Source organism: Sceloporus occidentalis, unplaced genomic scaffold (genome assembly GCF_023333645.1).
Source record: "Sceloporus occidentalis isolate IW3139 unplaced genomic scaffold, rSceOcc1.0.p SCAF_29, whole genome shotgun sequence".
NCBI classification, from domain to species: Eukaryota; Metazoa; Chordata; class Lepidosauria; order Squamata; family Phrynosomatidae; genus Sceloporus; species Sceloporus occidentalis.
The window spans coordinates 10,785,992-10,798,057 of record NW_028317009.1 but is presented as its reverse complement, the minus strand read 5'-3'; the positions used below and the strand labels follow the sequence as shown (position 1 = coordinate 10,798,057).

The following is a 12,066-nucleotide window of genomic DNA, read 5'->3' as shown; positions in this document are numbered from 1 at the left end:
CTTAACGCTTTGCAAACGTCCGTGCAGCCTGGCACATCACCGAATACAGCTGCAATGTGTTGTCAGCTCCACCGCCAGTGATGAGAGGACCCAGAGAGCTAGAACCGCTCTGTAGGATGGAGAGAGGGGAGTGGGGAGGTGGGAAGAGTGGGAAGGGTGGGGGGGGACATGCGTACAAGCCTCTCACTCAGTCTCACATCATAAATGAGCCTCATTTGTTTGCAACACTTCACTGGAGCTGTGAGCCCGTCCTGCCGGCTGCTGTATCCTGCTCCAAGCATCTAGTCTCTGGGAGAAATGGACCTCAAATCCACCGCAGAGTCTGAGGACTGAGCTGGGCATTTGTATGAAGAGAAATTCCTAATGGATCATAGTTCTGCAGAGCAGTCTACAAAAGAGTTGCCACTGCTGCAGGTTTGGGGCAGTTATTACCTTCTCCTACTGCCCTGGTATCAGGGAACAAGTTTTCAGATCTAGTGAAGCAGCAGGGAAGCAGGCATGGTGAGACAGGGGTAAATAACTTACATCTAGAGGGAGTGGAATCCTGCGGAGACCCTGAGCTCCCCCAACCAAGAGGGGTAGAAGGGATCATGTCATACACGGGAGGAGCACACCTCTGACTTCACATCTCTGCTGACACACCGAGAGCCAAAAACCCTCCAGGCTGCACAACAACTGGTAGCAGCACAAGAATCACCATGATGTTAGAAAAAGTCTGTTTCATCCTGGAAGGTAAGATCCTATTCCACTGTGACTGCAAATACATCATGCACCCAGTATCCACGGAGACTTTAGAATGTGAACGCAAAATAACACTTAGTAATGGTCAACGATTGACAGGGACAAACCATACATTCACACGGCACCATCTCATTCAAGCTGGTAGTGGTACGTAAAGGAAAAGCCCCTGTGCGGTGCCATCAGGTGGTTGAAAGATCGTTTCAGGTACACCGACAGAGACCTGTTCTTTCTCCTGGCCAGGTCATGGGGTGGTATGTTTAGGGACTTGCACTGTGTGGGAGGTATGAGGTCTTCAGGGCACCCAGGAGGTATAAACCCGGGGGTACCCATCAGATCTCTTCATTTCCTCATAAACACTTCAACACAAGTGATGACAACTCGGTCTTGGAGAGCCCTCTAGTGGACAGCTGGAACATGCCTCTCGAGACTACTCCAGAATGCACACCTTAGACAGTGTCCTATTGAACAAGGTCACTTTTTAGCAGCTGGGTTCACTCTCTCACATGGCCGTCTCGAGCCGTTGGGATTTTTGGGATTCCCTATTCTTTCTTAAACAGCTCTCAGCCCTGGATAAAATAAGCTTGAGGTGCCCTCTCTACGTGGTACAGTCACAAGCTGAGTGTTGGATCCCACACCATCCTGCACCAAGCCAGCAGAAACCTCCTTGTTCAACAAATTGAGTAAGGAACTTCTGCCCCCTATAAGCAGCTCCTGGGGTGGCTCTGTGGCAGCATGCATTTGCCCTACACCCGTACACTCCATGCTAATCGCGAAAAGGTAGGAACTGTCTGATCCAGGAATTTGGAAGCCAAACCCTGCGTTTAGGCTGTATGTTAATAAGGTGTCACGAGGATGTGGTTCAGGGACAATTTCCTCCTCATTCATGCAGATGCTTAAATGAATAGATCTAAGCTTTCCAGATAAACAGCCGCTTTGTGTAATATAAGCAGCTTTTATTTTGCATAAAGTGAGATGTTGGTCACAGATGTACTTGGGAGGTAGTATGAAAAGCTTAAACCTGGGGTCTGGTGGACAGTAACTATATAAAGTTTTTATGGTTTAAATGGTTGGAGCTCTGTAGGGATCGATTATAATGATCTCCCCTGGCACTCATGGTGTTAAAAGATTTTTGTGGAATCCAGCTATTGCGTGTGTGGGGTACAGACCCTGGAGCACAAGGGCTCCCCATTATCCCCACGTTATCAGTTCTACTTCTTAAGATGTTTTATTGTTTTAACATTAATCATTTGGATCAGTGGCCAGAATGTTAGTGTTTATTCTAGGATTGCGAGTAAATGGAAATCTGATTTTATGTTAATCATAGATGCCACTCGTCCAGCCTGTCAATTACCTTTCTGTTTTATAGTTGGGGGAACTACTATAAGAAACAGAGGGGTTAATGGCAGCCATTAACTTCAAGAAGCCATCACTAGTTGGTCATCTTCTTTCCGTTCTGTGTGACAATGTTGGCAGGATGTTCCCAGTTCCAAGGTCTACTCACCCCGAGCTTCAAGCTTTTGCAATATTTCTATCATCAAAGTAATCTACTAAACTTCACCAAAATAGCATGAGGGACCTCACACACCCACCGAAAAAACATGAGGGACCTCACACACCCACCGAAAAAACATGAGGGACCTCACACACCCACCGAAAAAGCATGAGGGACCTCACACACCCACCGAAAAACATGAGGGACCTCACACACCCACCGAAAAAGCATGAGGGACCTCACACACCCACCGAAAAAGCATGAGGGACCTCACACACACCGAAAAAACATGAGGGACCTCACACACCCACCGAAAAAGCATGAGGGACCTCACACACCCACCGAAAAAGCATGAGGGACCTCACACACCCACCGAAAAAGCATGAGGGACCTCACACACCCACCGAAAAAGCATGAGGGACCTCACACACCCACCGAAAAAGCATGAGGGACCTCACACACCCACCGAAAAAACATGAGAGATCTCACACACCATAGAAAAAACATGAGGGGTCTAACACACCACCGAAAAAACATGAGGGGTCTCACACACCACACTCACAATCTGTCATTGTGTTTTGCATCCTAAGCAGACAGGAACAGGAATACCCACCAAACATAGCAAATGCCCCAAACATCAGACATTGCCCCCCTTGTCCTACAGTCTGTGCCCATTACCCTCCTAAAACTGAGAATCTCCATTCAAACGGGCGCTGAGAGCGCTGCTCCAAGGTGAATGGCCCCTTTGTGTCCATTTCCCCGGCTCTGTGTTGGGGGGACTCCGGCTATTCAGAGAATCGGCTTCCTCCCAAACACTCTTTACTGGCTACCGGAACCATCAGGGGCAGGAGGGCTTTACTCGCTTGTCACTTCTATCTACCCACAGTAAGGGCACTAGATTTTTATCAACCCCCTCCCTTTTGTTGGCATTCAGCACATTTAAAAACAAAAGTCATCACCAAATATATCCTACGCATCTTGCCGGTGATCTATGGTTCTCCTCTTCTAACCTGCTGCATTTGAGGCATTTTCCCGCTGCCCTGGTCTACAGCACTACCTGCCTCCCCTCACTAATCTGTCCCCCGCCTGCCAATAGTCAGATGCCCCACACCAGCAGAAGGAGGCTTTTGGGTCACTAGGCAGTAACCTGTAAGACACTTCAAGGTGTGATGTCACCAAAAGCCCTATAGCTCCCTATATGCTTCCATCAGCATGTTTTCTATTTGTTCATGAATCAACTGGGAGCAACTGGAGACATGACATGACTGGAGGGGTGCAGGACTTGCGAGAACATACAGTACACGCGCAGTCATCTTCAGCATCCGGTTACCATGCTGACATGGCGTGGGCACCACCAGATTCATCCAAAACATCACTTATCATATGACCAAATCAGTCATAGGCAGTGGTTTATAAACTGCCAATTTAACGTACCGATTTAAATATTCTCAACTGTAACGGCTTCAATCATTGCCATTCAGTGTGTAGTACCAGAGCAGAAGTCAGTTGTGTTTTTGTCATTTTGGGCATTATAAGCGCTGTTCTAATGTGAATGTGCAGCACATGCCTTGGAGGCAGAGTAATAACGGGACTACCAAAGCTAGAGCCACTAAATATGCTTCTAGACGGAAAAACGGCTTAGTGTGAATATTTCCAATGCGAGAAGAACAGGCTCTGGCATGACGTCTTTGATTAGATCAAGTAATCGGATCTGTTGTGAGCCTAATAATTCAGCCTTCAGGGCCGGACGTGCTTTTTCAGCGACGGCGTTGACTGCATCAGGAACTCAGAGAGTTTTGGAAAGAGGAGCCGGTTCTCAGATCTCTTCAATATATCTGGAAGGTCCGGTGGTTTATGTGAGAAAGCATATCCTAAGGATAATTAGCTGCCAGGAACAGACATTAAACTGAACAGGGCAGCCCTTGTGGACGCACTGCCCTCAATGGCTGGCTACAATTACTGGAGAGACAGATTATTGCTCCACATTTTCTGCTGCAGACCGTCGGCACTAACTGAATCCAGCTGTATGTACATATATAGATTGTATTTACCCCACGGTCACAAACCCCTCTCCTAACTCATACTGTGAATTGCGTCCGATCATTTCCCGTGTCAGACATTGGGAATAGTCACCTGCTCCTCCTTTCTTTTGGCAGTGCTGCTGATCACAATTCTCGTGGTAGAAGGAATTGCTGTGGCCCAGAGAACACAAGGTACGGCTCTAGCCTCGCTATGTCTTAAAACTGATTTACTTGATATACAATACACTATAACAGATCTGGTTCCTAATAGTAGAGATGACCAGAATAAGTACAAATAAAATATTAACGCTGAACAAGCGCAGAAATAGTGCAATAAGATATAAGGGGAAAAACCCATGCATTCTGTCAGATTTCTGCATAACCCTGGACAGCAGCGCCCCTCGTCATATCATACCGCAAGCTGGGTGAACGCTAATCCTTGTATGTCAAAAGATAAAGCTTCTTAATGTCGCCACAGGAAGAAAAAACGTACAGAACTGTCTATTAGGATGTAAGATGGAGAAACGCGGTTTCTTTTGCATGCTGCTCTGGGAAATGCTCCCAAGATACCCCTGACCCACAGACACGTAGTGCACAAGGTTTACATCGTGTGTACATTAGAGAGAGTGAATGGTTATGTTGAATGGGACGGCCATGCTGGAGAATTTGTTTCATAGCGTCCCCTGGGATCCTTTTTAATATGATCGCTGCATCAGACGTTTACACCTCTGGTTTATACGTGTTTCAGACGCACAGAACATTGGAGCTAAACACATCCCGGTCACTCAGTGTGGAACCTGGGTCCGGACCAGTAACGGAGGACATTTTGCATCCCCAAATTTTCCTAACATCTATCCTCCCAACAAGGAATGTGTCTACATTTTGGAAGGTGAGTCTCTGGGACGTGCTAAGGACGCTCTGCTGCGTGCGGCTTTATACAGGGTTACTTGTACCAGAAGCCTTCAACAAGAATGGAGTAAGTAAGACGCAAAGTGTCCCCTCCATTAACAGACCCAAGGCTTCCGCACAACATACTACACAGAACATATTAAACGCAAGGCGCCCGAGATCCATGATATGTTAAATGTGTCCCTCACCAGCCAGAAACCTACGAGGACTGAAACATGCGGTATTTCTATAAATGCCCTCAGCACGTGAAACACCCAGATGTGGAGGTGCCCATGTAGTCACCGGCGCATGCTATTAACACGCATATTTCCGCCACCTGACTAGCCGATAATGTAGTGTTTTACGCGCCATGTTGCTCATACTAAAACTGGTTATCAGAAGGAAATCCTTTCCTATGAGAGCTAGAATAATAATTGCTTTCACTCCAAATAACACGCAGAGTGTGGTCTACTCTCCAGGTGAGTGCTCCTTGGTTCCCGCACTCACACAGGACCTTCATGTGTTTCAGCTGCTCCACGCCAAAGAATAGAACTGACCTTCGACGAGCCATATCACATAGAGCCTTCGTTTGAATGCCGATTTGATAACCTTGAAGTGCGAGATGGCCCGTTTGGCTTTTCTCCTCTGATTGACCGATACTGCGGCCTCAGGAGTCCAGTGGCAATTCGGTCGACAGGAAGATTCATGTGGATTAAGTTCTCCTCAGATGAGGAACTAGAAGGACTTGGCTTCCGGGCAAAATACTCCTTCATACCAGGTAGGAGAATCGCAGAGATCATCGACCCAAAGTCTCCCTCGGCTCACACAGATTCCATGCACCTAACAGCACGCAATTATAAGCATTGTATGCTGATAGCTTCCTTTTCATTTACCCTTTGCCTCCCCCAGTATGGGGTATTTACATAGCTAATGCCTGACCTTTGTTTACAATCATGTAGTCATGTAGTACATCTCAGTGTCACATAACCACATTTACTTGCCCTCATCTGCACTCCGGCACTTGCAGAACCGTTGATGTAGGAAGACACAATTTCACAAATATAAACATGACTGTTTGGACACTTCAACTGTCCAAAATACCACAATATTTGCATTTCTTACAGATCCAGACTTCAGTTACCTTGGAGGCATTCTCAACCCAATCCCAGGTACGCAATCACGCTGCACTCCATTATTTCGCTGCGATATAGCTCGTGCCATTCCAATGACAACAACCTTCTCTTCGTATGACAGACTGCCAATTTGAGCTATCGGGAGCAGATGGAATCATTCGCTCCAGCCAGGTAGAACAAGATGGGAAATTGAAACCCGGCCAAGCAGTTGACTGCATTTGGACAATTAAAGCTACCCCAAAAGCCAAGGTAGGTGACCCGAAGAAAAAAGAGGTTATTGATCTTTGTGATACCTTGCAAAAACAAACTGGATAAGAACCGTGGAACGCTCCAGTGATTTATAAAGGTGTCAGTCATATAGTATACCAATGAACTGAATCTCTGTGTTTCCCACCAAGATTTACCTGCGATTCCTGGACTACCAGATGGAACACTCCAATGAATGTAAGCGGAATTTTGTAGCAGTTTATGACGGCAGCAGCTCTATCGAGAACCTAAAGGCCAAATTCTGCAGCACCGTGGCAAACGACGTTATGCTGCAGACAGGGACAGGCGTTGTGCGGATGTGGGCAGACGAAGGAAGCCGGCTAAGTCGATTCCGCATGCTATTCACATCTTTTGTGGAACGTAAGTAGAGGGTAAACCGCTGGCTTTGACTCCTCACAACATAATATGTGCACGTGGATAACATGCTAGTTGGGTTTAGGGGTAGACAGACATTGTCAAGAGCCATGATGATGATCTGCTGGATCCAGTGAAGCTATCCACCCATTGCCTTGTTTGCAGAATACTTGAGAAATCTAGGTGTCAGTATCCAAAGCTTTTAATAATCACGCTATCACCCGCAGCTCTGCTATTCAGCCATGTCTCTTGTCTGTTCCCGCAGCTCCATGTATGGGTAACACTTTCTTCTGCCACAGCAACATGTGCATCAACAATTCCTTAGTCTGTAACGGGATCCAGAACTGTGCTTATCCCTGGGATGAAAACCACTGTAAAGGTGGGTACGTGACATTGTAACATCAGCGACTCCAGGCCTGGGGCCGGTGTGAGTAATGACAGGGTGCACGCAGATCATGGTTTTGTGACGTGGACAAAGTAAGGCACCTGTCAGGTCCTGACGGCATTCGTGAAGACCAGCTTCACCCCCCGGTGGATGTCAGAGACCAGCAGTTATGATGATTCAGATCAGACATTTTTAATTCTCTGATGTCTGTCTGAAGATGAGGTTTGGAGTTATGAAACTGTGCCCTTTTACCTTCAAAGATAACATTTGCATCAAACTATTAAAAAAAAAATAATACAATCTAATAAAGTCTACATAGAGGTGTGCAGTAGGTCCTCAAAGTTGTCACACGGGGAAAGGTCCCAAGAATCCTTTGACATCACAGGTCTCTGTTTTACATATAATCATCCACAAGAATATATTTTTTCTGTCCAAAATCTGAACGCAATTATTCATTTAAAATGTATCAATATTCTCAGTGACGACTGCCACTGCTCGGGTTCCATTATAGTCTTCTCTTGTTTGCAAGTGAGACATTAAGCTCAGTCTCCCAAATCATTACATGTAAACCGCTGAATGGACAGCTCTGTGTTTACTCTGAGGTCAAAAGACAGCGTTAAGATAAAGCATTAAGTTAATACAAAGTATCTTTTAATTAAAGTGTTTATAAAACTGTCTGCTAACATGGAATTTACCTTCTGACTCTTACAGAAAAAAAAGAAGCCGGACTGTTTGAACAAATCACCAAGACCCACGGGACTATAATTGGAGTGACGTCTGGCATTGTTTTGGTCCTGCTTATAATTTCCATTCTCGTCCAAGTGAAGCAGCCTCGGAAAAAGATCCTGGCTCGAAAAACTACCTTTAACAAGACTGGCTTTCAGGAGGTTTTTGACCCACCCCATTACGAGCTTTTTTCGTTGAGGGACAAAGAAATTTCCGCGGACTTGGCCGATTTGTCAGAAGAACTGGAGAACTACCAAAAAACGAGGCGCTCATCCACATCGTCGCGATGTGTACACGACCACCACTGCGGCTCCCAAACCGCTACTCTGAAACAGAGCAGGACCAACCTGAGCTCCATGGATCTTCCTTTCCGCAACGACTTTGCGCAGCCGCAGCCGATGAAAACCTTCAACAGCACCTTTAAGAAAAGCACTTACACTTTCAAGCAACAAGCCCATGACTGCCCCGAGCAGGGCATAGAAGACCGCGTCATGGAGGAGATTCCCTGCGAAATTTACGTCCGCGGCAGAGAAGACTGCGCTCAGGGTTCGATGTCCATCGACTTCTAGAACGCCTCAGAAATGTCTTGTCTTCTATAAATTTATATACATATATTTTTGAGACTATACCCATCACTGCATTTTCTAAGAGAAAACAGACTGAAAATTAACTCCCAAGAATTGTAAAATAAAGCTCTATTTTTCTGAGCACAAACCCCATTAAAAAGGTTTTGCATGACAGTGCTATTCCATATTTATGAGAAACCACAGATATTAGGGTAAAAATATATCCCACCTGTCCTGTATCCACCGAAACCTTCTACACATTACTTTCTGCCGTCACGAAATAGGAATGCATTCACAATCCAATATCCGCGGCCTACAGTCACAAATAAACGCTCTTCGTATAGTCTGTTACTACAGCATGTTTCAGGTCATTTGGTTCAAAACACGACTACAATTACTTTTTCGTTCAGAAAATAAAGAATCACCTTTATATGAATTGTTTTTAGATATCAAAACTTGTGCCTGATTCTTCCAAATATCAGTTACAAGTACTGAAAAGAAGTAAACGGCAGACAAATTATTTCTTTTCTAACCATATCTTTCAGTTAAGCACTGGAAAGGTTCATAAAGGCCAGAACTCGCCTGGCACTCGTCGGGTTAATTCTGAAATGCAGGCTACCCGTGTACCACTCGCGTGGCGCATGCTCAGAAGCTGCTAACATCGGCCTTAATTACAGCCTTCGTGCGTGTGAGAAAAGCATGAGATTGTGGGCTGCGGTGCGTCGAGCCGTTTGGTTTCTGGCTGCGTGGGATTAGCCAATAAAACCCATCGCAAGTAACCCACAAACCGCACGTCCCACCTACTCCCAGTATCTACGCAGCGTTACCCGGGTAACAACGAACCTGCGCGTTACTCAGCCAGTCGCAGATACTTCTGGGATTTCTGCGATCCAGCAGTTGTTCGTTCTTCAGTGTTTTATCCGAGATTCAGAAATCTGTCCCAAAAGAGCCGTTTCTAAATCATTTCCTCCGATCATCATGTAGGGCCCAGTACTGCATCAAAACGCTCTTCAGAGCCCCGCATCATGCATAGTTACTCCGGGAAGATGTTCTTCAGAGCCCCGCATCATGCATAGTTACTCCGGGAAGATGTTCTTCAGAGCCCCGCATCATGCATAGTTACTCCGGGAAGATGCTCTTCAGAGCCCCGCATCATGCATAGTTACTCCGGGAAGATGTTCTTCAGAGCCCCGCATCATGCATAGTTACTCCAGGAAGATGCTCTTCAGAGCCCCGCATCATGCATAGTTACTCCAGGAAGATGCTCTTCAGAGCCCCGCATCATGCATAGTTACTCCAGGAAGATGCTCTTCAGAGCCCCGCATCATGCATAGTTACTCCAGGAAGATGCTCTTCAAAGCCCCGCATCGTGCATAGTTACTCCGGGAAGATGCTCTTCAGAGCCCCGCATCATGCATAGTTACTCCGGGAAGATGCTCTTCAGAGCCCCGCATCATGCATAGTTACTCCGGGAAGATGCTCTTCAGAGCCCCGCATCATGCATAGTTACTCCGGGAAGATGTTCTTCAGAGCCCCGCACCATGCATAGTTACTCCGGGAAGATACTCTTCAGAGCCCCGCATCGTGCATAGTTACTCCGGGAAGATGCTCTTCAGAGCCCCGCATCGTGCATAGTTACTCCGGGAAGACGCTCTTCAGAGCCCCGCATCGTGCATAGTTACTCCGGGAAGATGCTCTTCAGAGCCCCGCACCATGCATAGTTACTCCAGGAAGATGTTATTCAGAGCCCCGCATCATGCATAGTTACTCCAGGAAGATGTTCTTCAGAGCCCCGCATCATGCATTGTTACTCCAGGAAGATGTTCTTCAGAGCCCCGCATCATGCATAGTTACTCCGGGAAGATGTTCTTGAGAGCGCCGCATCGTGCATAGTTACTCCGGGAAGATGCTCTTCATAGCCCCGCATCGTGCATAGTTACTCCGGGAAGATGCTCTTCAGAGCCCCACATCATGCACAGTTACTCTGGGTAGATGTTCTTCAGAGCCCTGCATCATGCATAGTTACTCCTAGAAGATGCTCTTCATAGCCCCGCATCGTGCATAGTTACTCCGGGAAGATGCTCTTCATAGCCCCGCATCGTGCATAGTTACTCCGGAAGATACTCTTCAGAGCCCTGCATCATGCATAGTTACTCCTAGAAGATGCTGTTCATAGCCCCGCAGCATGCACAGTTACTCCGGGAAGATGCTCTTCATAGCCCCGCATCGTGCATAGTTACTCCGGGAAGATGTTCTTCAGAAGCCTGCATCATGACAACAGCCATACGGAAATATCCACCTTTCAGTCCCAATCCCATGCGTTTTCTTTCCTCTTAATGAAAGATTTATAGGACAGGCAGGATTAAAGTCTTCAGACGGCATGTCTACCTATTCTCTTTTGTGTGACTCGATGCCACCTGAATCGCAGCTTCCATTTCCGTGCCTGACACTCGCACAGCACATGTAAGACCCTGCATCGGAGCTAGAGACGGGAGAAGCAAAATGCCAGAAAAAGGACACTTAGAAAAAATACAAAAACAAACAAGCCCAATTATTGTGCAAATACTGTCTATCCATCCTGCTCGCACACATTAGATCAAGGACACACAGATTGTTGATCGCTAGCTGAAGGGTACTTCACTGTTCTCAATTGCTATTTTAATCATTTGCAAACATAATGGTCATGAAGAGCGTATTAGATTCCTGCGTTGGCTAGAAGAAAATATTTGTGCCGTGTGGTGTCAGAAGTATGTGTAGAGCGGTGTACTGCCGACCGTTTATTCAGGTTTATGGCTCTCACCAATAATCATTCAGACACCGTTCAGATCCCGGAGTCTGTGTTTCACTCCACGCCGCGCCATAAGATGAAAGCGCAGACATCAATTTATAAAATTTCCCACTCAGAAATAAAAAAAAAAACTTCATTCAAACTCCTATCTTCTTCAAGAGTAGCTGGTAACAGTGAGGTCAGAAAAAAAAAGAAAAAACTGACTCTGGGGCAAAGTTTGAATGTAGTCTGGTGAGCATAGCAACCAGACAGAATGTGTGCTCACTGGTTGCTATGGTGATAACACTGCTTTTCAAACTCTGCACACTGTGGTGATGAGGTGACGCCTGTGACAAAGCGAGTCTCAGTAAGTGCCCAGAATACCGCAGGCTGAAAAATGATCATTGGTAGGTAATAATAATAATAAAACTAATAATAATAACCTAAAAACACATCACAGAGAAACAAACAAAGATTTCCAGTTTGGCTGAAGTTTGGACGTTAGGGCGATGTCACCGGTATGATGAGACGCGTGAGGAGACAGGAAAGCACAGGTTTCTGGAAGATTCCGGGTGCTGTATCCACAATCATAGACTTGCTTTCAATGTCTTCACTGGAGAGCTTGCATTAGACTGACATGCAAAATGTAACTTTCACGGTAATGAGACAAGAAGTAGACATCACAATTCAAAACGTCAACGTGTCACAATAATCAGATTTCCATTA

General features: G+C 46.1%; 1 protein-coding gene across 2 annotated transcripts; it reads left to right on the top strand.

Annotated features, from left to right (window-relative positions):
* Nucleotides 1–698: 698 nt before the first annotated feature.
* On the top strand, nucleotides 699–8,576 carry LOC149299331 (neuropilin and tolloid-like protein 2). Of its 2 annotated transcripts, none has more exons than XM_089486447.1 (9): nucleotides 699–732; nucleotides 4,390–4,446; nucleotides 5,003–5,143; nucleotides 5,672–5,920; nucleotides 6,267–6,290; nucleotides 6,397–6,524; nucleotides 6,674–6,902; nucleotides 7,162–7,275; nucleotides 7,993–8,576. In XM_089486447.1, the coding sequence occupies exons 1-9, from the start codon at nucleotides 699–701 to the stop codon at nucleotides 8,574–8,576; spliced, it is 1,560 nt and encodes a 519-aa protein (XP_089342573.1). The 2 variants fall into 2 exon arrangements, with proteins under 2 accessions (XP_089342573.1, XP_089342571.1); XM_089486445.1 differs by having other exon boundaries at nucleotides 6,267–6,311.
* The last annotated feature ends 3,490 nt before the right edge of the window (nucleotides 8,577–12,066 follow it).

What these genes read in the sequence shown, in the direction of transcription:
- LOC149299331 (XM_089486445.1), top strand. Translation starts at nt 699, where the DNA reads ATGATGTTAGAAAAAGTCTGTTTCATCCTGGAAG. An exon ending in AGTCTGTTTCATCCTGGAAG is followed by an intron (nt 733 to 4,389) that starts GTAAGATCCTAT and finishes TTCTTTTGGCAG; the next exon opens with TGCTGCTGATCACAATTCTC. An exon ending in AAAATACTCCTTCATACCAG is followed by an intron (nt 5,921 to 6,266) that starts GTAGGAGAATCG and finishes CATTTCTTACAG; the next exon opens with ATCCAGACTTCAGTTACCTT.